Source organism: Bombina bombina, chromosome 8, assembly GCF_027579735.1.
Source record: "Bombina bombina isolate aBomBom1 chromosome 8, aBomBom1.pri, whole genome shotgun sequence".
Taxonomy (NCBI): Eukaryota; Metazoa; Chordata; class Amphibia; order Anura; family Bombinatoridae; genus Bombina; species Bombina bombina.
In genome coordinates, this window is record NC_069506.1 from 99,262,368 (window position 1) to 99,289,868 (window position 27,501).

General features: G+C 37.6%; 1 protein-coding gene across 1 annotated transcript in view; it reads left to right on the forward strand.

The window, feature by feature from the left end:
* Positions 1-27,501, forward strand: part of TTLL10 (tubulin tyrosine ligase like 10) — a 320,455-nt gene that overhangs the window by 181,418 nt on the left and 111,536 nt on the right. Inside the window, exons 5-6 of the mRNA XM_053690962.1 lie at positions 4,358-4,478; positions 21,440-21,525. Of these exons, the coding sequence (XP_053546937.1) occupies positions 4,358-4,478; positions 21,440-21,525 (207 nt within the window). The remainder of the gene's footprint in view (positions 1-4,357; positions 4,479-21,439; positions 21,526-27,501) is intronic.

The following is a 27,501-nucleotide window of genomic DNA, read 5'->3' on the forward strand; positions in this document are numbered from 1 at the left end:
GCTGAAGCCGAAATGTCATCTTTTCAAATACCAGACTATGGGGGAGCACTTGACACACCTTAGGGTCTTAGCCACACACAATAGTCACGAGAGGTTAACCCACCACCAGCCCTGCCACATATATAACATATGGAATTTATAGATAAAACGAAGGGTATTACCTTCCTCACAGTTAATGCAAAAGGCCTCAATAGCCCACATAAGAGGAGCACAGCTATGAGAGACTTCAATGAAAGAAAAGGCAATGTAATTTTTTTACAGGAGACGCACTTCCTGCAGAACAGAGAACCGCACACGTTTAGATACAAATTCGGGGCCTCTTTTTATGCCTCTAACACGGCTAAAAAAGGAGGAGTGGGGATATTGTTTAGAAAGGGAATATCATTCCAGGCCCATAAGTGTATAAAAGACAAATTGGGTAGATTCCTCATATTAGTGGGCTCCCTGTTCCATAAACAAGTGACGCTAGTCAGCGCATACGCACCAAACACTGGGCAGGATGTTTTCTTCAGCACTCTGACCAACGCAATTCTAGAAGTAGTTAAGGGTTCCTTGATCTTGTGCGGTGACCTTAATTGTACTTTAGACCCCACAATGGATAACTCCTCAGGGAAAACATCCACGTCACACACAATCATCCATAAGCTTAAAAAACACTTAAGGGAACTGACGCTACATGACGTTTGGAGGATATTAAATAAGAAAGTAAAGGACTATACATTTTACTCTCACCCCCATGTTAGATGCTCAAGGATAGATTACATTCTAGCAGACATTTCTAGTTTGGCTTGGGTAAAGTCCTGTAAGATACTCCCTACAACGTGGACAGATCATTCTTTGGTTAGCTGTCATATGCGTTGGGATACGAGAGATGGTACTGACTATGTATGGAGATGAGAGGACAAACTGTTAGACGACCCCTTATGCACTGAAAAAATAGAGAAGGCTTTGCAAGACTTCTTCCAGCTTAATTCAGACACTGAGGTTGATGCTAGATACCGCTGGGGTGCTCACATAGCTGTTATCAGGGGGGAATTGATGAGTATGAAAGCACACCAACTGAAACAACAAAGAGCTTATCTAAATATGGTGTTAAACAAGGTGGAAGACTTAGAGAGAGCCCACAAACAGGACCCTAGAGACACACAAACATTAGATCTTTTAACAGAATATAGGGGCAAGCTAAACATGATTTTCGATAAGGAGTGTAAAATCACAGAACGTAAACTAAAACAACAGCATTACGAGGGACATAATAAATGTAGCAAGCTATTTGCCAGGAAGTTGAAACGTAAAATAAACAAAACTTATATACTAGGAATTAAAGACTCCAAAGGTAAGGAGAAAACCTCATCTACGCATATTGCGGAAGCGTTTCGTGCATACTATGAAAAACTTTATAACCTCCAAGAACCCCCCCCCCAGAAAATATAGATGCATTCCTGGACCGGCTAGAATTACCAGATATAGGGGAGGAAGAAAGGGCTCATCTCAATGAACCTTTTACCCTTAATGAAATAAAGAGTATAATTAGGGATTTGCCTAATGAAAAAGCACCCGGCCCAGACGGCTTCACAACCTATTATTTTAAAAAATATATAGATATCCTTTCTCCCCATCTGATAGAGCTATTTCAAAATATATCAGTAGGGAACCCCTTCTTGGTAGATTCCTCGACAGCACATATTGTCGTACTCCCTAAGCCAGGAAAGAAGGCAGACAGAGTAGAAAATTTCAGGCCCATATCACTACTTAATAATGACATCAAAATATACGCCAAACTTTTGGCCAACAGATTGATCCCCGTCATCCCACAGATAATTGATAATAATTGGTAGAGAGGCAAGGGACAACACAGTGAGAGCCATTAACCTGATAGATTATGCAGTATCACGGGATGTTCCTTTGGTTCTGATCTCCACGGATGCGGAAAAAGCACTTGACCGCCTCCGATGGAGATTTTTGAAGAAGGTATTGGAAAAATTTGGCATAGGGACTTCATTTATAGCGAAAATAATGTCATTATATAATTCCCCCACGGCACAGGTAAGGGTGAACAATTTGCTATCTCAACCTTTTCAAATCAGCAACGGTACGAGGCAGGGGTGCCCCATGTCCCCTCTGCTGTTTGCCTGTGCAGTAGAAGCCCTGGCGGTAACAATTAGGAACAATCCAAAAATTAAGGGTGTTAAGGTCAGAGAAAGGGACCATAAAATTATGTTATATGCAGACGACATTTTGTTCACTCTCACGGACCCACTTACATCCATTCCACTCATACTACAATATTTGCAAAGCTTTCAACTTGCATCAAACTTTTTGATTAACAAAACAAAATCAGAAATACTTAATATTTCCCTGACACGAGGACTCCTTCCCCAACTAAAAGAGATGTGCCCATTTAAATGGCAGGAAAATTCTTTAAAATATGTAGGGGTCTTGCTTACGAGAAATACGCATGACTTATTTCAGATTAACTACATCCCTCTGCAAAGACGAATAATAGCTGATCTCTCCTCCTGGAGATCCTTACAGACTTTTTGGTTGGGGAGAATGAACATTTTCAAAATGAATGTCCTGCCCCGTATACTCTACGTCTTACAGGCCCTTCCTATCCACCTGCCCCCTAACTTTCTCCCGTCCTTACAATCTAAAATTTTAGAATTCATTTGGGAGAAAAAAAATGCCAGAATAAATAAACATATCATGTGTACACCTCTGCTGAGTGGCGGACTTGGTGTGCCTGACTTGATAAAATACAGACATGCAACTCATTTACAAAGAATACTAGATTGGTTCTATAACTTTCAAAACAAAACCTGGGTACAATTAGAACATGAGATATCAGATATTAAACACTTAGGAGCCCAATGCTGTAATAGACTGGGTTATGCTGACAGGGAGGAGAATCTCAACAGGTTAAGTTCTGAAACTCTCAGAGTTTGGAACAATATCCTGATAAAGTTTCCACATATATCCTCCAGACACTCTCCCTTAACTACTTTATTTGAAAATGCAGACTTCATTGCGGGCTCACGGTGCTCGCACTACACTTCCGACACATTAGGTAGAACTTTGCAAGTGTATCAACTGGGAAAAGAACATGCCCTTTGCACGCAAGGGGAATTAGTTGAGGAGGAACTCTCGATGTTTAAGGACTGTTTTTTTTATCATCAATGTGTCTCCTTTATCTTCAAGCACTGTGATAGGAAAAACCTAATCAGACCTTTGACCCAATTTGAGAACATGTGCATCTCCCCAAAGCCAATAGGTCACTCATTATCCTCACTATATAAAATATTGCAGATACAACCTCCGGGACATGTCCCATACTACATAGAAAGATGGAACGATGAGCAAGGAATGGATATCAATCAGAGTGAGGTGAAAAAGGTTTTTTACAATTTCGCAAAATCGTCTCAGCCAACATGACCAAATTAAATCTCAAAATCCTTCATAGGTGGTACATGACACCAGTTAGGATACATAAACTCTTCCACACACAATCTAATGCTTGTTGGAGGTGCGGCACAGAGAAAGGCACAATGTCCCATATCTGGTGTACTTGCAATAGCATCGTCCCCTTTTGGTATTGTATAGCGGCAGAGTCCTCTAAGGTTCTGGGTAGACCTGTGTTATCAGACCCAAAAATCTGGCTTTTTTTACATTACCCTAGAAAATTCACAACTGTAAAAAAGGAAATGCTGTGTATTTTAAGTAATAGTGCGAAAAAATCTTTTAACCCACGTGACACAATGGATACACAAGTGTAACGATTTACTTAAGATGGAGGAATACCACTATATGAGGGTTAGATGCACAGACCTATATGCACAGTTGTTGCTAATGTGGTAAACTTATATTGAACATAGATTTATGAACCCGGCCCAGACAGGTGATGACAATCATTAGAAGGTAAATGGGGTATATGCTTGTTGAGTCGATATTTCATGGGAGATGTGGGTTGATTATGTTTCTTCGAAATAGAAAAATCGGTTTGGCTGGCAGTTTGTTTTCAAAATGTAGTTATGTTAAGTATATTTATTTTTATAAAACGATATCCATTCTCTGTACTAAGGTAGTCTTCATGAATGCAAACTTTGTACACGCACTATGTAAGAGATATATCTGTGTTGACTACTGTATACATATGTGATTCTTGTTTTTCTTATTATGGATGTCTAAGAAAAAAAAAAATTGTAAAAAAAAAAAAAAAGTGGGCATGGTGTTTGTTAATAATGTGTTATCTGGTTTAAATTATACCATTAATAGAGTTAAACAAATTTCAAAGCACTGGTAGAAGTATTGCAAAAGCCTCTACATGTTCTTATGACTAATTTTTTTTTTTTTTTTTAAGGGAAACAACTGTTATATCAGATACCAAACAATAAAGTCCTTACAACCAAAATTGGACTCTTAACCAGTCTTAGAGAATATGAGAGAATTATGCAGAAGATCAACAAAGCTCCAAATCACCGGTGAGTATTGTAGGTTGACCACATACAAACTATGGCATCTAATACTAAAGTTATGAAGGCAATTCATGGTCCTGAGAATTAAATAGATAAATGTCATACTGTTAATCAAGAAGTAAAAATATGGGGTAACTTATTTTTTAGATGAATAAATATTATAAATATAAATATTATTGTGGCTGGGGTCATACGTTCTTTAATGACCACTGGGATCAGCCACACACAACTGTTATTTAGTTATTCACATATAACTAAATATATTTAGGGATATGCACTAAATACATTTAGAGATCTTCATATAGGGCTAGATTACGAGTGGAGTGCTATCGTTTGTGCGCACGCAATATCGGGTTTTTGAGGTCGCTTGTGCGCAAGTTAAGTCCGCACATATTATAAATTAAAAGTAAATGAGCACAATCACAATTTATGCTAGAATGATTACCTCAACTTTAGAGTTCTGATTAACTGTTATGCGACTCAAAAAAGTGTTGCAAAACACATAAAAAATACATTTAAGTACAGTTACACTCAGATTAAAACTATCTAATACAAATTGTTTTAAAAAATTGCAATAAAAAATTATAAGGGCACAAAGATATGAGGTCTCAGGTGTTAGAAAAAAAGGCTGGCAAAGTCTTTAACACAGAGATACATACATATACATATCTAAATATGTAAATATGTTTATATGTGTGTACATATGTATTTATATATATATATATATATATATATATATATATATATATATATATATATATATATGCATGTAGAACAAGCGCACTCCAAGGGAACTTTTAACAATCACTTTTATTTAGTTAACGTTTTCGACATAATATAGTCTGTCTTCAGACCAAAAGTGCTTACAAATTACTTACCCTTCACCCGTTAAATACACCAAACACCGAGTGAACTGGCCGTGCATCCACGCTCTCCCGGGTAGCTCCGCCCCCAGAGGTGACGTCATCATCCCAGGCAACGTGGGCCAGGTCAGTAACGTTACTGTGCACACTATGTTAAAAACAAAAAGCAAAAATGAGGATGTGAATAACAGTAAGAGGCTCAAACGGACTGCAGGGTATAAACCTAGAAAAATCAGTCATTACTAATCACATGAGATATGCGGACCGCTCTCGGTTGCCATAGCAACCTATCTAAACATAATCTCAGCAAGGGAAATCCCAAGTACGTGTAGGTCATGTGATGTAACGATCCCCCAATAGCATAAACCCTCAAGTAGCCTATGTATGTAGTGAATAGTTCCCACTATTGTTATGTAATCTGCCCAATATGTCTCTGGGGCTGGTTTGACTGCCTGCACTTGTGGCTATCTGACATGTCCTGCACATATTTGTGAGATTGCTATAGAGACCTTTTTGTTATTTGGTTACTAAGGTAACCGCGTCTCCATTGTGCAATTCATGTGAAATAGACATTCTTTAAAATGTTATGTATGATCTGTCTTACCCAAATTTGCTCTTGTACATTTGCCTGTATTTTTGTATTTTTGCCTGTTTTTTGCCTATTTTGTGTTTAATGTACACTTTTGCCTCTTATATTTACATTGTGTTGTACATAGGCTACTTGAGGGTTTATGCTATTGGGGGATCGTTACATCACATGACCCTTGCTGAGATTATGTTTAGATAGGTTGCTATGGCAACCAAGAGCGGTCCGTATATCTCATGTGATTAGTAATGACTGCTTGTTCTAGGTTTATACCCTGCAGTCCGTTTGAGCCTCTTACTTACTGTTATTCACATCCTCATTTTTGCTTTTTGTTTTTAACATAGTGTACACAGTAACGTTACTGACCTGGCCCACGTTGCCCGGGATGATGACGTCACCTCTGGGGGGCGGAACTACCCGGGAGAGCGTGGATGCACGGCCAGTTCACTCAGTGTTTGGTGTATTTAATGGGTGAAGGGTAAGTAATTTGTAAGCACTTTTGGTCTGAAGACGGACTATATTATGTCTGAAAACGTTAACTAAATAAAAGTGATTGTTAAACGTTCCCTTGGAGTGCGCTTGTTCTACATGCCTGTTCATCCTGTTTGCTGCACCCAGGGCATTGTATTTTTTTGGTAGCTAGGAGTGCAATTTCTCTTTGATATATATATATATATATATATATATATATACATATATATTTTTATATATATATATATATATATATATATATATATATATATGTATTTACAGACCTAAAAACACATAAATACATATAAATACATATGTTTACATATATAGATGAAAACATGAAAGATCATGCAATATTCATATTTAATAAAGTGTTTATGTATTTACTGTCTAGCGTTCTTCACATAGGGGAATACTCTCTATATATTTTTAAATAGATATTCCTATATATATATATATATATATGTATATATATATATATATACACACATTATATCACAAAATTGAGTACACCCCTCACATTTTTGTAAAAATGTTAATATCAGCGCTGCAGAATCTGTTGGCGTTCTACAAATACCTGATAATAATAATAATAATATATCTTTTCATGTGACAACACTGAAGAAATTACACTTTGCTACAATGTAAAGTAGATAGTGTACAGCCTGTATAACAGTGTAAATTTGCTGTCCTCTCAAAATAACTCAACACACAGCCATTAATGTCTAAACTGTTGGCAACAAAAGTGAGTACACCCAGGGTTGGTGCTAGTTTTTTTTGGCCACACAGGCGAAGATACATTTTGCCGCCCACCCACCCAATTACATTACATTTTTCATTGTTAGTATTTGACAAACTGCTACAGAGGTGTGCTAACAAACCTTCAGATAAATATTTTATGTATCATTATAGAGAAAATAATTCCCTATTAGGGTGTTGATATGAGTGGGTGCATGTGTGTGAGTAGTGTACGTATGTGTGTGTGTGCATGCATGCTTGTATGTGCGTATGTCTGGCTATCTGTACTATCTGTACATGTGTGAATGTGTGTATGTGTAAGAGTGCATGTGTGTGAATTGTGTATGTATATGCGTGAGTGTATGCGTGTATGTTTGTAGTGTGTGAATGTTCATGTGTGTGTGTATGTATGTGTGTGTGGATGTGTGTTTATCAGTGTGTGAGTAGTGAATGTATCTGTCTGTGTATGTGTGTCTGTCTATTTGTACATTTTACATGTGAGTAGTGTATGTATGTATGTGTGTGTATATGCATTTGTGTGTGTGCGTCTGTACATTTATGTGTGAGTGGGTGCATGTGTGTATGATTTATCTTTAAAGGGCCACTAAACCCAAAATCTTTCTTTCATGATTCAGAAAGAACATATAAATTTAAACAACATTACAATTTACTTCTACTATTTATTTTGCTTCATTTTTTTAGATATCCTTATTTGAAGAAAAAGCAATGCACATGGGTGAGCCAATCACACAAGGCTTCTATGTGCAGCAACCAATCAGCAGCCACTGAGCATATCTAGATATGCTTTTCAGCAAAGAATATCAAGAGAATAAAACAAATTAGATAATAGAAGTAAATTAGAAAGATGTTTAAAATTGCATTCTCTTTCTAAATCATGAAAGAAAAAATGTGGGTTTCATGTCCCTTTAAAGTTAAACTTTATATCAGGTGTAGTTTGTTGATGTGTTGTGGCTTGTGAGGATAAGATGTGTAAGATCTCTCAGTTCTGTGTAGTGTAATCCTACTGAAGGAAAAGGTGAAGTAGGTAGTGGTGAAGAAACAGGAGTATTTTGTTCAGTGTCTATACTAGAAAAGTGTTTTTGTTTAATACAATTTTACGTATAAAATTGTTTACATCTAAAATAGTGTTAAATAAATCAAAATTAGTGACTGGTGAAATTTTAAACCTTTATTTAAAAGTGATAACTGTGCCAAACTCAATTCAATTATATATATATATATATATATATATATATATATATATATATATATATATATATATATATACTGTATATATATATATATATATATATATATATATATATATAAATAACTTTACAAATCAATCTAATAGGATACTTGTTGGATTAGCCTTGTAATATTTTAGGTACATGTATTTTAAAATATCTAACCAAAACAAAACATTTCTGCATAGTTAATTGTGTAAGAGGCACCTGGGACATTATATTATATACAAATTAGAGATAACATGATGTTCAAAATATATGGCAAGATACATATTTGTGTGCCTTTTTAACCCTATGTTAAAAAGTACTCTGAAATGTTGTCTAGGCTGATAAGAAAATTGCATATTTAGCAACTCTACCAAGTCCCACACCCCCTCTTTCCCCAATATTTCAAAGCAGCCTGCCTAGTAAAATAAACAGATTAAGTAAAACTGCAGCAGGAGATGAAGACATTACCTGTCTTTCTGCTCTGTTCTCTAAACGTGCAGTGAAGTGGAGGAGCGGTTAAACCGGTAACCAGAAAAGGCAAAATAAACAAATATCCCTCATGTAGTGGCAGTCTGCTCCATCTTGAAGCCCATTCCCCCAATGGAATGTTCACTCCGTGCTACCTTCGGCAGAGGAGGAGTTATTTAGTGTAGCACAAACTGTCAATATGCAGCAAACTCTGAAAGGCTCTACCGGCAGAAGAGAAGCTGTGATATGTGCACTTCTCACTTCTAAGGAGGCTTTTACCTTAGTCCCTAAAATACCGCCCCCTGTCAAGTGCCGCCTGGGTCCTTAGGACCCACTTGGTCCCATGGTTGAGCCGGCCCTCCCGGAATGACAGGATCTCTACATATGCTAATGAACATGCCAAGAAACAGAGATGCAATAAAGAAAACAATTAAAGAAAGCAATGCCAGCCAATATTTACATTTAACCCCTTAGAGTTTAAGGTGTCCAGTCTGAATAACAATTTGGCCTCCACTTGTATGACCTCATCTGTTTGACTCATAATAAAGAGGACACTAAACAACGACTAACCTTTACGGCGACGTACGGACCTAACATTCAAGTCACAGCCAAGAGCCTACGTGATAAATGGGATATAAACAGGGGAGTAACCTAAAAGATATACTTATGCTAACAGACCCTACCTACTGCTATATGCAAGAAACTTGGCTAAAATCCAACAAAATGGGATCCTTTAGATGCCCTAGTTGTGTGACATGTCATGCAATGTTACAGGGGCCCACATTCAGACATCCTCATACCAACAAGAGGTACCAAATACACCATTACCTGACATGTAATACTAAATTTGTTGTCTGCTTATTTAATTGCAACTGTGCCAAATTCTATGTAGGCAAAACAGATGATGACATTAAAAAACGGATGACCAATCACAGAGTGCCATCATATCTGCTTTGGACACTGGTAAAATGGACCAACCAGTAGCCAGACATTTTTTGGAGGCCAAACACACAGTTAAAGATTTACGATTCACTTTGATTGACTATGTCCCACCCCTCAAATGAGGGGATGACAGAAAGAAGAAACTCTTACAAGTGGAGGCCAAATGGATATTCAGACTGGACACCTTATACCCTACAGGGTTAAATGTGAATATTGACTGGCATTGCTTTCTTTAATTGTTTTCTTAATTGCATCTCTGTTTCTTGGCATCTTCATTAGCATATGTAGAGATCCTGTCATTATGGTGTTATAATATGGTGACTATCTATACGTGTAATAACAGTGATGTACACAGATCTATTACCTAGACATTCTGCCCAGGGGTTACTTATATAAACTTGAATTTATATAGTTTCCAAGGGGTCTTCCTTGACCACTTCACCCATATAGCCTTTTAAGTCTCACTTCTCATTGTTTAGTAAGTGAATAGCCCCCCTATATAGGAGTATACACACTTATATACAGTACATATATATATTTATATATATTTGGTTTATATTTATATATATTTGGATCCATATATATTTATTGGTTCCATTCATGAATAGTGAACAGTTTGATCCCCCGTTTGTATAAGGGCTGTATATGGGTACTCTTTATTTATTTATGTATTTATAGTTATTGCCATCTATTGGACATAGTTTTGCATAGTATTAAGGTCTTTATCAAAGTATATATATTTTTCCTATACTTTCCTGTCATCGTGATTTGCAGGCACTGATTGAGGCTATTTAATTATAATTATAATATGCGGCACTCTATATTGCGTCCCCTGTTTGCCACAACTCCATAGTGCTAATATAAATACTTAATTTCTATCGTTAGTGTTTTTACTCCCATGGGATATTCACTCTCACTTTTTGCTTTGGGGTTTCGTATTTTCTATTGTGGGAGCGATATTTACTACAGTTGGCATTGGGCGTCCAATCACATCCACCGCATTGGAGCCTATCAGCAGTGGTTTGAGTGCACAAACCTCTAGAGTATTGCAAGACTCCCTGCGCTGTGGCCCAGCCCCCTCATGGACAGCGTTTGTCGGCGTTTGATCGACATTATGGAAGCGACTGTTAATACCCAGTGTGGGTATTTAGACTCCGGTTTTGGAGCGCTATAAGCACTCACAGTTCTCCAAACACACCACTTATATATACTATACATATTTTCCTAACATACATCCCCTCCAATACAGGTACTTAAATTTGTCCATATTGTAACATATATTGCAGTCGATTCTATTTTATTTTCTGTCTAACACATACTAAGTATTCAGCCTGAACACTGCACACACCACTTTTTATATTGTCCTTGAGTTTATAATCAGGCCTTGGTGGTTTCTTTCTCCATGTATAAAATATGTACTACTTGGGATATAATATGATTAATTTAACAAAGAATTGATGCCATATGCTTATATCAATGCCATACTTATGTTTTTTCTGTATGGTGCTTTTATTTATACTTATTTACACTTGTTTTGGAATGTATTTCATGAATTTAATTTACACACCTGAATGTTATTGAGGGTGTGTCCCTAACCACCAATCTGGTGGTTCTGTTTGTGATTGGGTGCACTAATGATGGGAGTTTTTTTTGTCTTTGTATGTGTAAATATTTTCAATGTTAACTTTTATTTTGTCTGAGGAAGGAGTGAATACCTCGAAACGTCACGCTAATAAAATATACTATTTGTTTTTCAAAACCAGAGAGTACTTTTTTTCTTGCTAATATATATATACATATATATATATATATATATATATAAATATACAATGTTATGAGAGAGCACTCTCGCCCTTTAAGGATTAAATTCACTTATTAAAAAGTTCAGTGAGTGCCTCTTTCTATCCTTATATATATATAAATATATATATATATATATATATATATATTGTGACAAGATTCCTTTTGTTTCCTGTCTTGGGACTTTACACTGCTACACAGTCTTTTAGGGAATAAGTTTCCACACACACAGTAATGCACGTCACAGGCAATTCAAATGAAAACAGCAGCAAAATATAAAACAAAATCCTGCCCGTCTAGGCACTAACTAAACATACAACAACAGTGTCTAACTAGTGTCAGTCAGCTAGTCTAGAACTGACATAACTAACATAAAACAAACAAAGTTAAGGCAAAATATGTTTACCTTAATGTATAGGGCCTTCAAACACCAGGCAGCTGCTCCTCTTTTCTGCAGTAAGGAAGTGAAGGCCCTGAATTAACTCAGACTTCAGACTTTATAGCAGCATGATTACACACCTGTATATTGCTGCAGTGTGTGAGAAACTGATAAGCTGCAAATCCTGGACTGGAACCTAAAGTAACCAAACTATGTGACAGAACCCTTTTCCTCACATGCCTGCCTTCTATGACAAAACCATGGGATCTGTCACATATCTCTCCCCCCAGCTCAGACCTAGAGGGCCGAGCATCTACGGACATCATGGAGTACATTCTAGACAACCCATCCACGTTGCCATGGCTTGACCTAGCTTTGTGCTCAACAGTAAAATTAAAGATCTGTAAACTCAAGAACATCCTAGTGACCCTTGCATTTTTCTCTTTGTTTTGGCACACCCATAAGCATGATCACTAACCAGACGGAAGTTTCTACCAAGCAAGTAGTATTGAAGAGTTTCTAAGGCCCACTTAATTTCAAGACATTCCTTTTCCAAAATAGAATAATTCTGCTCTCATGGCAGAAGCTTCCGGCTGCGATAAATGATAGGATGCTCTGCCCCTTGATGTTCCTGGGAAAGGACTGCCCCTAAGCCTACATCTGAAGCATCTGTTTGAACTATAAACTCTTTAGAGAAATTCGGTGCTACCAGAACAGCAGTAGAGCAAAGGGACTCTTTTAGCTTCTGGAAGGCTTGCTCTGTCTCTTTAGTCCACTTAACTTTAACTGGACTTCTTGCCTTAGCGAGATTTGTTAGTGGGGTTGCTATTGTTGAAAATCCAGGAACAAACCTCCTGTAGTATCCTATAAATCCCACAAAGGTTCTTACTTGTTTTTTGGTTACTGGCCTTGACTAGTTCTGAATGGCATCTATCTTTGCAGTTTGAGGTTTCACTAAACCTCTTCCAATGGAGAATCCTAAATATTTTGCTTCTTCCAACTCCATAAAACATTTAGCTGGGTCGGCAGTCAGACCAGAACTCCTGATGGCATCAAGAACAGCTTGGACATTTGGGAGATGGGACTCCCAATCCTCACTATGGATGACCACGTCATCTAAATAGGCAGATGCATAGTGAGTATGGGGTTTTAAGACTTTATCCATTAGTCTTTGAAATGTAGCTGGGACCCCATTCAACCCAAAAGGCAAAACTGTGTATTGGAAGAAACCATCAGGGGTTGAAAAGGCAGTTTTCTATTTTGCACATTCTGTGAGGGGTACCTGCCAATACCCCTTTGTCAAATTCAAAGTAGAAATATAGCGAGCCCTGCCAAGTTTCTCAATCAATTCATCGACCCTTGGTATAAGATAGGTGTCGAATTTTGAAATTACATTTAGTTTTCTGTAATCATTACAAAACCTTATGGACCCATCAGGTTTAGGTGCAAGAACAATAGGGCTATTCCATTTGATTTAGGACTCTTCGATCACCCCAAGCTCAACCATCTTTTTTACCTCTGAGCTAATAGATTACTGTTGAGCTTCAGGAATCCTGTAAGGCTTAAGATTCACAATCTTCCCTGATTCTGTAATTATATCATGTTTTATAAGATCTGTTTTCCCAGGCACTTTAGAAAACACATCTTTGTTCCTTATTAAGAATTCTTTAACCTCTTCTCTCTGATGGCGGGATAAGCCATCAGACAGATTTACTTCTGAGGACATGTCAGTAGAGAGTGTTGTTGCCCCTGATGCTAGCAAGGCCTCCCTATCCTTCCAGGGTTTAAGTTAATTGACATGGTAAACTTGTTCAGGTTTTCTTCTACCTGGCTGGCTTACCTTGTAATTCACCTCTCCCACCCTCTCAATGACTTCATATGGACCTTGCCAGGTGGCAAGAAACTTATTTTCTACATTTGGGATGAGGACAAGTACTTATCACCCTGATGCAAAATACGGACTCTGGCATTACGATTATAAGTATTTTGCTGGGATTCCTGGACCTTTTTCATGTGTTCCACTACTATAGGCCTAATGGAGTAATGCATTTGAGTAATGTGTTCTATGACACTACGGTAGGGGGTGGTCTCCTGTTCCTAGGTTTCTTTAACTATATCGAGTAAGCCCCTATGGTTTTGCCCATACAACAGCTCGAAGGGGGAAAAACCTGTAGAGGACTGAGGAACCTCCCTAATGGCAAACATTAAATATGGGAGGAAGGGGTCCCAATTCTTTCCATCTGTGTCAATTGTACGGCGTAGCATGGTCTTAAGGGTCTTATTGAATCTCTCCACCAAGCCGTCTGTTTGGGGGTGATACACAGAAGTTTTTAACTGTTTTATTTTAAGGAGTGTACACAACTCCTTCATAACTCGGGACATTAAAGGAGTTCCCTGATCAGTAAGGATTTTTTGGGGGATTCCCACCTGACTAAATATATGTACTAGTTCTTTTGCTATGGATTTAGAGGAGGACTTATGAAGAGGTATAGCCTCTGGATAACGTGTAGCATAGTCTAAGACCACTAATATATACTGGTGTCCTCTAGCTGATTTTGGTAAAGGCCCCAGTATATCCATAGCAATCCGGTCAAAAGGAACATTGATTATGGGCAGTGGAATTAATAGACTACGAAACACCTTAAAAGGGAAAGGGGCTGTGTGCTGACATTCAGGACATAAGGAGCAATAATTTGTTATATCAGCCATTATTCCTGGCCAGTAAAACCTCCTAAGGATTCTTTCTTTTGTTTTTTTCTACTCCTAGGTGTCCTCCTAGTAAATGACTATGAAAGAGATTTAAGATAGTATTTTTAAACACCTTTGGTACAAGTAACTGCCTAATTACATCTGCTCCTTTTTTATCAATTTGATATAGCAAGTTATTAAACACTTCAAAGTGTGGAAAAGTAAGTAGCCTCTCTTGTTCCTGTACTACTCCATTTGTGACCCGAACATTCTTTCTAGCTTCTGCTAGAGTGGGGTCTTCCCACTGGGACCTTCTAAAATCCTCATGACTAGTTTGTAGGTGGACCAACTCAGTTTCAGAACTATCATCAGGTTTGTTTCCATCAGAACTTAAATTCTCTCCCAATAGAGTAGTCATGGGTAAAATAACATTAGCCTTCTTTTTCTATTCTACTACTTCTCCCACTATGTCAACATCTGAGAATGGCAAGTCCTTCCAAGACACAAATTCCTTTTCAACAATTTTTCTTCTGGACTGTTTTCCTTTTTCTAACAGAGTCCACAAATTAAGAAACTTTGGAAAATCTCTTCCAATAATAACATCACGTGGTAGTCTGGGCAATACACCCACATGGAAATGTATAGACCCAAAATGGGTCCCAAACTCAACTTCAGCTGTGGGGTATTCTCAGGTATTGCTGTGAACACAAATAACTTTCAATTTCTTTGTGTAATCAATTTTGTAGTGTGGTATAAGGCTTTCTAAGACTAAAGTTACTTCACTTCCTGAATCAAGTAAGGCTTTAATCCTTCTTTTGTTTACCATGAATGTACACAAGGGATGACTATTTAGATACCCCTCAGTATTAGAGAATTCCCCAAGGGTTGACAACAATGAGTAAGGAGTTGCTTCTTTACTCATACTACACTGCATTGGTTCTATCTGTAGAGCACACTCATATGAAAAATGGCCTGTTTCGTGACATTTAAAACACTTTATCAAAGAGTTCTGGCCATTTTTTGCCCCTTTAACAAAGTCCATAGACTGGTAAAAATTTCTGGCACCCTGGAATTCAGTGCATGGTTCCTCCATTCCTTTTGGTTTTACTACAGTCTTGCAAACTTTAGTGGATCCATGGGCCCTTGGGTTGGTGCGCTGTTCAGTATGAGTTGGCATTGACAGTTCTCCAACTGCAATATACCTCTCTACCAGGGCAACCAGTTCCTCGGCACTATGGGGATCACATTGACCCACCCAGTTGCAAAGAGGTATTGTGTCATGTTTATATCACTGTTGACATGTCTGTTACTTCCCCTTTAATTCAGGGGAGTTCCTTACATACTTCCTGCATAAAACCTCCTCACTCTCTTAGCTCATTGCTTGGTATTGCAGCCTAATCACCTTTGCAGCTGTTTCCGAGCTGATGCAAGCTTGTTGTATTTGTGATACCCTTTCTACAGCACGTACACTTATTGGACTCTGAGTGTAACCTTCCCTGTAAATCTAAGTCAGCAGGACAATCTAAAAAACCTTCAGACATTTTAACCTTGTTCCTCAGGTTAAAGGAATCATCCACTACCTACTTACTATCCTTGCTGTTGCTCCGGAGTTCCGTAAGTGCGGTGACGTCACACGCCAACCTCTGACCACGCTGAAGCTGAGAGTCACTCCTGCTCCAATTCACATCATCCGCAGACCATTCACTTACCTCTGTGCAACTCAAACGAGCTTCCACACAACTGAACACAGTAAGCTAAACCACTATGCCTACTTTTCTTACACCATTACCGTTTGTATGCTAATGCCATGCTAAAATTCAAGTAATCCTCTTCGAGCAATATGTGTTCCTGATTCCTTACTTTCATGTACCGTAATTAATCATTTTACCTTGGTAAATAGCAAAGCGGTTATTAAGTTTACAACACTGCTGCAAGGTTCAGTGAGAGATCACAGGTGGCGGCTATAGTGCTCTTAAACTTAAACCAACCTTCAACTAACGGCAACCTGGTTACTGGGTTTTTACATTGCTCTATTGAGTAATTTATGTTATTTCCCAGAGATCAATTAGCTACACTAAGAACTATTAACTTCTTTATCCTCAGCGGTTGAGGTTCATTACATATTTTTCTTGCCTTACAGAGTACAGCAACTATTTGTCCTGACAAATCCTGACATATTGGTAGACTTCTCAGGAATCTGTCCATTACTAAAATTTCAACAATACTGCTGGGTGTGTTGCTTTGCGGTTGCAACCATTTTCAAGTGAGGTGAATAAGGTTAAACATTTGAGACTTCACTGATGTGTCAGAACAGAATGTCCAAGTATGGAATCTCTGGGCACATACTGCCGATGTCACTCCAAGTCGTGCTAGAATCTCTGCCTTTAGTTTAGGCTATTTGTATGCATCTGCTGGCTCCAGGTCATAATATACTTTTTGGGGTTCCCCAGTCAGGAAAGGGGCTAAGATGCTGGCCCATTGCACAGTTGGCCACCCCTCTCTCTCTGCAGTACGTTCAAAAGTCAATAAATACGCCTCTATGTCACCGTCAGGCGCCATCTTTTGTAGATAATGACATGTTTGGCTCCTGGGGTTATTGATTCAGCAGTTCCTTTAAGTCTCTCTGACAAAGATTGGAGCTCCTGTTGAACAGTGAGAGTGGCCTTCCTCTGTTCAGCCAAAACTAGCTGACTTGCTTCTGCTTGTGCAGTCACCATCTGTTGCACAAGAGCTACTGTGCTATCCTTCTGAGTCTTAGTTAGTGCAGCAACCCCTTCCGTCTGGACCAGGACCAACTGTTGTAAGGCAGCAATAGTTTCAGTGGTTTTCACATTTGCCTCATGTTGGGCGACTGTGGAGTGCAGTACTGCTTTAAAAAAGTCCTACATTTTATTAACAGAGAAAACACTTATGCCCTCAGACCTTCAGTGCAGCTTTGCCCGTATTCTCCACCATATGTCACAAGATTCCTTTCGTTTCCTGTCTTGGGACTTTATACTGCCACACAGTCTTTTAGGGAATGTTTCCACACACACAATAATGGAGATCAAGCGGCAGTCTGCCTGTTTATTTTGCACTAGGCACTAGCTAAACATACAACAACAGTGTCTAACTAGTGTCAGTCAGCTAGTCTAGAACTGACAAAACTAACATAAAACAAAAAAAGTTAAAGGCAAAAGATGTTTACCTTAATGTATAGGGCCTTCAAATAGCAGGTAGCTGCTCCTCTTTTCTGCAGTGAGGAAGTGAAGGCCCTGAACTAACTCAGACTTCAGGCTTTTTTTAGCAGCATGATTACACACCTGTGTACTGCTGCAGTGTCTGAGAAACCGATCAGCTGCAAATCCTGGACTGGAACCTAAAGTAACCAAACCATGTGACAGAACCCTTTTCCTTACATACCTGCCTTCTATGACAAAACCATGGGATCTGTCACAATATATATATATATATATATATATATATATATATATATACACACACTTGGGTTCCACCAGGCTTTTCAGTAAAGTATACCCAAATTGCTCTTGATTTGTAAAAACCTTCGGCTAGATTACGAGTTTTGCGTTAGGCTTAAAAAGCAGCGTTGGCCGGTCCTAACGCTGCTTTTAACGCCCACTGGTATTACGAGTCTTGCAGGTACAGGTGTACAGCTCACTTTTTTGGCCAGACTTGGAAATACCGCAAATCCACTTACGTAAATTGCGTATCCTCTTTTTTCAATGGGACCTGCATAGCGTTGGTATTATGAGTCTGACAAAAAGTGAGCGGTACACCCTCTCCTGTCAAGACTGGCACCGCATTTTAAAGTCAGTAAAGTAAGAGTTTTACACTACAATGCCGTAGCATAAAACTCTTAACTAAAGTGCTACAAAGTACACTAACACCCATAAACTACCTATTAACCCCTAAACCGAGGCCCTCCCGCATCGCAAACACTAAAATAAAATTTTTAACCCCTAATCTGCCGAACCGGACATTGCCGCCACTATAATAAATATATTAACCCCTAAACCACCGCAGTCCCGCCTCGCAAACACTAGTTAAATTTTTATTAACCTCTAATCTGCCGTCCCTAACATCGCCGCCACCTACCTACATTTATTAACCCCTAATCTGCCGCCCCCAACGTCGCTGCCACTATATTAAAGTTATTAACCCCTAAATCTAATCATAACCCCCCCTAACTTAAATATAATTAAAAGAAATATAAATAAAAGCTACTATTAATAACTAAATAATTCCTATTTAAAACTAAATACTTACCTGTAAAATAAACCCTAAACTAGCTACAATATAACTAATAGTTTAATAAACTACCTAGCTAAAATAAATACAAAAGTACCTGTAAAATAAAACCTAACCTAAGTTACAATAACACCTAACACTACACTATAATTAAATAAATTAACTAAATTAAATACAATTAAAGAAAATTAGCTAAAGTACAAAAAAACCCCCACTAAATTACAGAAAATAATAAAAAAAATTACAAAATTTTTAAACTAATTACACCTAATCTAATCCCCCTAACAAAATAAAAAAGCCCCCCCAAAATAAAAAAGCCCTACCCTACACTAAATTACAAATAGCCCTTAAAAGGGCCTTTTGTGGGGCATTGCCCCAAAGTAATCAGCTCTTTTACCTGTAAAAAAAATTACAAATCCCCCCCAACATTAAAACCCACCACCCAAACAACCAACCCTACTCTAAAACCCACCCAATACCCCCTTAAAAAAATCTAACACTAACCCCTTGAAGATCACCTTACCATGAGAAGTCTTCATCCAACCGGGCCGAAGTCCAAGATGGCGTCCCTTAATTCCGATTGGCTGATAGAATTCTATCAGCCAATCGTAATTGAAGGGACGCCATCTTGGATGACGTCACTTAAAGGTACCTTCATTCAGTAAGAAGAGTCCGGATGAAGAGGATGCTCCGCATCGGATGTCTTGAAGATGGACCCGCTCCGCACCGGATGGATGAAGATAGAAGATGCCGTCTGGATGAAGACTTCTGCCCATCTGGAGGACCACTTTGCCCGGCTTGGATGAAGACTTCTCCCGACTTCGTTGAGGACTTCGGCCCGGTTGGATGAAGACTTCTCACAGTAAGGTGATCTTCAAGGGGTTAGTGTTAGGTTTTTTTAAGGGGGTATTGGGTGGGTTTTAGAGTAGGGTTGGTTGTGTGGGTGGTGGGTTTTAATGTTGAGGGGGGGATTTGTAATTTTTTTTTACAGATAAAAGAGCTGATTACTTTGGGGCAATGCCCAGCAAAAGGCCCTTTTAAGGGCGATTTGTAATTTAGTGTAGGGTAGGGCTTTTTTATTTTGGGGGGGCTTTTTTATTTTGTTAGGGGGATTAGATTAGGTGTAATTAGTTTAAAAATCTTGTAATTTGTTTATTATTTTCTGTAATTTAGTGGATTTTATTGAACTTTAGCTAATTTTATTTAATTGCATTTAATTGTATTTAATTTAGTTAATTAATTTAATTATATTGTAGTGTTAGGTGTTAGTGTAACTTAGGTTAGGTTTTATTTTACAGGTAAATTTGTCTTTATTTGAGCTAGGTAGTTTATTAAATAGTTAATAACTATTTAGTAACTATTCTACCTAGTTAAAATAAATACAAACTTGCCTGTAAAATAAAAAATAAACCCTAAACTAGATACAATGTAACTATTAGTTATATTATAGCTATCTTAGGGTTTATTTTACAGGTAAGTATTTAGTTTTAAATAGGAATAATTTAGTTAATTATAGGAATTTTATTTAGATTTATTTAAATTATATTTAAGTTATGGGGGGTTAGGGTTAGACTTAGGTTTAGGGGTTAATAAATTTAGAATAGTGTCGGCGACGTTGGGGGCGGCAGATTAGGGGTTAATAAATATAATGTAGGTGTCGGCGATGTTGGGGGCGGCAGATTAGGGGTTAATAAATATAATGTAGGTGGCGGCGATGTCCGGAGCGGGAGATTAGGGGTTAATAAGTATAATGTAGGTGTCGGCGATGTTGGGGGCAGCAGATTAGGGGTTAATAAGTATAATGTAGGTGGCGGCGATGTCCGGAGCGGCATATTAGGGGTTTATAATTATAATGCAGGTGTCGGCAATGTCGGGGGCAGCAGATTAGGGGTTAATAAGTGTAAGATTAGGGGTGTTTAGACTCAGGGTTCATGTTAGGGTGTTAGGTGTAGACATAAATTTTATTTCCCCATAGGAATCAATGGGATTGCATTAGGAGCTAAACGCTGCTTTTTTGCAGGTGTTAGACTTTTATTCAGCCGGCTCTCCCCGTTGATTCCTATGGGGAAATCGTGCACGAGCACGTTACACCAGCTCACCACTAACGTAAGCAGTGCTGGTATTGGAGTGATATTTTGAGCAAAATTTTGCTAAATGCTCACTTCTTGTCTTTTAACGCCGGGTTTGTAAAAACCCGTAATACCAGCGCTGTCTGTAAGTGAGCATAAACTGCTCGTTAGCACCGCACCCCTGTTACCGCAAAACTCGTAATCTAGCTGATAGTAAACAAAGATGACAGTTCTATTTTGCAGTGCAGCATTTAATAGCTGGCATATGATATCAGTGTAATGTACTTTTTAGCTAAAATGTAGTGCACATGAGTCACCTTACAGTGCGGATCAGTGGCTACACTGGATCGGGGTCAAATAAGCAAAAATTAAACTGTACAGAGCAGTTAAATTATTGTTTTGTCTATTTGAGTTATAAAACAAAGTACCACTGCTCACCATTGTGCCTCTATTTGATTTTAACTTTCTTTTTCTCAACAGAGTTTTACAAATGGAAGATTTTATCCCCGAGACATTTCGTTTGGATCTAAAGGATGAAAGAGAGAAATTCTTTTCTCTTTATAAAGGTGAGAATAACTTTTTTTCACATATTTAAAAGCTAAACATTCGATTTACCTTTTAATACAGCAGCAGAACAAATTCAACATACTAGTCCACTCTTTTATGGTTTAATTGCATTAAGGGATACTCATAGGCAGGTGCAGCATTTTCCAATAGGGTGTACTAATTATTATATACTTACTAACAGGCTCTCAGGTAAACTCTAGAAATGGCACCGCATTGTGCATGTGGTGCTGTTCTCAGAGCGCAAAAATATTACTTCTAGCGATGTTTATGCTTGAGCAGGAGCACTAAATAGCGAGCCACTTGTAATCTGGCCCTTGGTCTATTATTGTAGTATGTATGTCTAGTGCATGTGTGTGTGTGTTTATAATGTTTGTGTAGTGTTTAGTGCGTGTACAATAAATTTATTTTTTCTCCCAATTTCCGGCCCCCTGTATCATGTGACAGACATCAGCCAATCGTAGACTAGTATACATATACCCTGTGAGCTTGTGCACATGCTCAGTAGGATATTGTTTCCCAGAAAGTGTGTGTATAACAAGATTGTGCAAAATTTGTTAATGGAAGTAAATTGGAAAGTGTCTTACAACTGCATGCTTTATCTGAATCATAAAAGTTTATTTTGACTTGAGTGTCCCTTTAATAACTCCATAACAATTCAACCAGTTCACTTCAAATTTCCAGTTCCAGTTACTGTGGGTAACTACAAGATCTTAAATAATTCTTCAAATCTAAAGTTACTTGCAATTGCTGAATCGCCTTTAAAATACTGTGACAAATAGATGTAGTGAGAAATGTTGTTTTTAAGGTGTTTGTGACTTCTGATATGATCAATTTTTACTTTAGTAAATTAGTTAAGTTATTGTAAGTAGTGAAGAAAAATTACCTTTAAATATAAAGTGACAGGGAAACAATCTGTTGAACCTACAGCAAAAACCTCAGCATCAAACTTCATAAAATGTGGCATGCAGATACATTTTCTTGTATAGTACTTTTGGCAGTGATTGTTGAGCTGTAAAGGTTTAAATTTGCTGTGTTCTGATGTAGTTCAAACATGCTCATTTGGCAACCACATGTAATTTGGCAACCACACCTAAAGGGTGGTTCTATATCCCCAAGAACTTATGCAAGAAGATTCTGTTTTGGGAACATTGGAGTTTAGCTTCTGGACAATCCAGAGTTACTTGGAACCTTGCACATACTTTGTTAATGTGTGTGGTGTCCCCACTTGAGTAAAGATGATAAAGATTCTGTGTTAGCCTTCATCAATTGTGCTTAACTCAAAGGGACAGTATACACCGATTTTCATATAACTGCATGTAATAGACACTACTATAAAGAATAATATGCACAGATACTGATCTAAAAATCCAGTATAAAACCCTTTAAAAACGTACTCAGAAGCTCCCAGTTTAGCACTGTTGGGGCTGGGAAAGCAAAAACAGGCATACACTACTCCTTCCCCCTTCCCCGGGATATGAAAGACCCGTTAAACAGCCATAAGTGTGCAGACTTCAGTATACATCTAAAACTTTGGGGCTTGGTTAGAAGTCTAAAAATCAGCACAATGTTATTTAAAAATAAGCAAAACTATACATTGTTACAAAAACTGGATCATTTACAAAATATTTATGCAAAGAAAAATCTAGTTTATAATGTCCCTTTAAGTCACCTAGGCAAAAATTCTCTTGGCCTACTTCATCCACTTTCTATACCCAGACTACATTGGTCGCACATAGCTATGGACTTTCACTGATTTCCCTGTGCCCATAGGTTGTATAACATTTGGGTGATTGTGGACCGCTTTTCCCTTATGTCTTACTTTATTGCATTACCTAACTTACCTTTGGCTCAGAAATTGACCTCCCTCGAAGCGAGTAAATCTCATTGGTCCAGCCTAGGAGGTTCTGCGTCTTACAATATAAATATTACACAAACCAGTAAACTACCATCAGTTATGTGATTTAAAATTCCACACTGGGTGGTATGAAAATTATAAGACATACATAGCCAGATCCCCCCTTTTTTTTCTCCTTTCCCTTCTAGGGAAGGGATTCACTGTGAGGTGTTAGGAATATAGAAAGGGTAATATGATGAGATGGGTATCAGTTCAATGTGTATCAAAATGAAAGTATATGGAATAATGACTCATAAAGATGAGATAAAGATGGAAACAATAAGGAGAGGACTTAGTTGCTTTGAGGTATATGGTCTTGCCCCTTTTCCCCCTCTTTCCGCCCCCCTCCCCCCCTTTTTTTTTCTCTGAAGGAAAGTAATGGTTAAATTACTATCTTGGATGTAGGGGGGATAAATTCCCCAATAAAACGCAAAGCCATTGTGAATTTCTTGAGTAAGAAGAAAGTGGATATTATAGGCCTCCAGGAAACACACCTGTCTGAGTGTGAACATCAAAAAATCAGAGCGGGATGGATAGCTGAAGTTATTGGCTCATCATATAAGAAATCTGCATGGGGGTAGCAATTGTACTACACCAGAAACTGAATTATATAATTAAGAAAAAAATAATTGATAAGGAAGGGAGATATGTGTTTATACATATAAATATAGATGGTAGGAATTATTTTATTGGAAACATATATGGTCCCAATAAATTAGATTGGAAGTTCTGGGGGAACATCTTTAAAATTATAGATACATTTTCCATGTATGAGACAATAATTATGGGAGACTATAATATTACACCAGACTATCTCCTTGATAGAGGGAAACTGGGGGGCAATCAGAGGAAAACAATTCCCAATCGGAATGCAAAATATGGAGAAAAAAAAAATCAACTCTATTAGAATCATACAATTTGAGGGATGTATGGAGATTTTTCAATCCCAATAATTTAGAATTTTCGTGCCTATCAAAAACACATTTGACATTAGCTCGGTTAGATTTATTTTTGATATCCGGAACATTGATCAATAGAATTGAGGACACAAAAATCTTGGAGTTTACATTATCAGATCATGCTCCTATAGTTTTGATAATAAAGGAACCTAATAAGCCAAATTATAACTCATTTTATATGCCCAGTTATTTGAATAACTCATTTAAGTTTGCCCAGTTTTTAAAGGGAAAATGGCAGGAATTTAAGTACAACAACCTGAATTATTCAGGGAATGTAGACATTTACTGGGAAGCAGCAAAAGCTACTTTGAAAGCAGATATTACAACATACGTAATTAAAGCAAAGAGAGAAGCCCAAATCAGTCAGGAGAAACTCTCGGCAGCTCTATCCTCAGCATACTCAAGAATGAGAAATTCGCCGACAAAGGAGAATAGAGAAGCTTATTATAAAGCAGGGAAAGAAAGAGATGAGTTTTTGCTCTCTATAGCAGGGAAAGCCCTTTTGAAAGGTTCAGCATATTTTGAAAGATTCGGGAATAAAGGCAGTAAATATCTAGCGAATTTGATAAATAGAACAAAAAAAAGGAAAACAATAGGTTTAATTAACTCAGAGGGTAAAATACAAAATAAAGTTGAAGAGATTACATTATTATTTCAGAAATATTTTGCAGATCTTTATCTATCTCAATCTCCTAAAAAAGTAACTATTCAGAAGTTTTTAACAAACATTAAGCTTCCAAAAATTACAGAGGAAGATAAAACAGAGCTTAATGCACCTATCACTGAGATAGATATTTTAAATACCCTAAAGGCTATGAGCAAGGGAAAGGCACCTGGGCCGGATGGCTTGTCACTAGAGTATTATCTATGCCTTAAAGAGGATATTGTAGAAACTCTGAGGGAAGTATATAATCATTTCTTTATTCATAGTCAAAAGATCTCTGCACAATTTAAGTCAGCTAATATTATTCTCCTCCCTAAGGAGGGGAAAGATGTTACACAATTATCTTCTTATAGGCCAATCTCTCTTTTAAATCTTGATTACAAGATATTGATGAAAATAATGGCAGATAGACTTAAAACTATTCTTCCAAGATTACTCCATATTGATCAGGCAGGGTTTGTAATGGGTAGAACTCCAGAAATGAATATGAGGAAGATACTCCATGTAATATGCAAGTATAGTAGCCACAGTTGTGGGGAGAATGACTCGGCTCTGCCGGAGGCCTTCCTGCTATCTTTGGATGCAGAGAAGGCCTTCAACAGAGTCGAGTGGGCATTCATGATGGAAGTATTGGCTAGATATGGTTTTGAGGTTGGGTTTTTGGGATTAATAGTGAATGTATACTCTGATTCAGAAGCTTCGGTTTTGGTCAATAGCTATTAATCGTCCCCCTTCCCCTTGAAGAGGGCACAAGGCAGGGCTGTCCTATGTCCCCATTGCTTTTTGATCTAGTACTGGAGCCACTGGCCATTCTTCTTAGGAGTTTTTTGGTAGGTGCTGAGATTGGTAAAGAAAGGGTTAAAATTTCGCTTTTTGCGGATGATCTTTTAATGTTTGTTTCATCCCCAGATAAATATGTCAAGGGTATAATAGATATACTGGACTCTTATGGAGTTGTATCAGGTTACAAAATCAATTACTCTAAATCCAAAATCTTATGGTTAAAGAAACCAATGGATACTCAAATATATCAATTCATAGAAACACAGAAATTAAGTTATTTGGGAATTTACCTATCATCAGATCCAGCTAAATGATATGAATTAAATATTACTCCATCCCTTCAACACAATATTGAAAGATTGAAACAATGGGTTAATATGCCGCTCTCATTAATGGGAAGGGTGGCAGTATTTAAAATGTTTATTCTACCCAGAATTCTCTACCTCATTAGAATGCTCCCAATAATGATAAAAGATATAGATATCCGCAATTTTACTTTCTGTGGAAAGGAAAAAAGCTGAGGATTAGATTAGAAAAATTATATCTTCCAATCTCTAAAGGGGGACTGGCTTTCCCTAACTTAAAAAATTATAACAATGCAGCTTTAATAAGATATCCATTGGATTGGTTAACACATGCGGATAATTTCTCGAACCGTGAAATAGAGGATGCAGTTTGTGGGCCATTATCTTTGCCATTTATTTTGCACGCTTCAGACAGGGAACTCGGTTTCAGAATTCGGACACATCCTCTTTATAAAGATATTATAAGGGCTTGGAGGACGGCAATGAGATTGGTAGGTCATGGATATATGACCACTAGATATCTGCCCTTTTTGGGAAATCCTAGATTTATTCCAGGCTTAAGTTATAAGGTATTTCATCGTTGGAGGCTTAAAAATATTATATATATAAATCAATTGATCAATCCTTTATCGACACGCCCTTATAATTTCAGGGAGTTTCAGTTAAAATATGATGTGCCATCATCGGACAAGTTTTACTTTTTTCAGGCAAAACATTATCTGTTGCAAATGTTAGTCGAAGAATCAAGGATCGTTCATAAACATCCGATCCTAGATTGTCCAAGAGTTAAAAAGGGTCTTTTATCTATTCTATATGGTATACTACAAACCCCAGAGATGGAGAGAGTTATTGCAGATTACACTAATAGGTGGGGCAATTATAACCTTAGTACCAGTGTGATTATTCCCAAGAGCTTTGAAATTATTAAGAATATTACAAAGTCAGCCAATTTCAGAGAATCTCACTTCAGATTAATACACTTTGACTATATTACCCCAAGAAGGGCACAAAAATGGAATAATTTAATAGATAATAAATGTGTAAAATGTGGGGAGGTAGATCCATCTATAATCCACATGGTGTTTTCATGTCCCAAGGTTAGACAGATGTGGGGTAAAATTGAATATTTCCTTCTTATGGTTACAAAGAAGAAGATTCACTTATTGGGAGAAAATTCTATCTTCTTAAATAAGGAGGTTAACTGGGGGGGTAAACACTAAATTTATACAGTGGGTCATAATTTTAACGAGATCCCCTCCATAGGAACAGTTAAAAAAAAAAGCTACTCAGACAGGCGTTCCTGGAGGCCTACGATACTAAATTTTATAACAAAGGAAATGTTTTGAGTTACAAGAAAACATGGCTGGGAT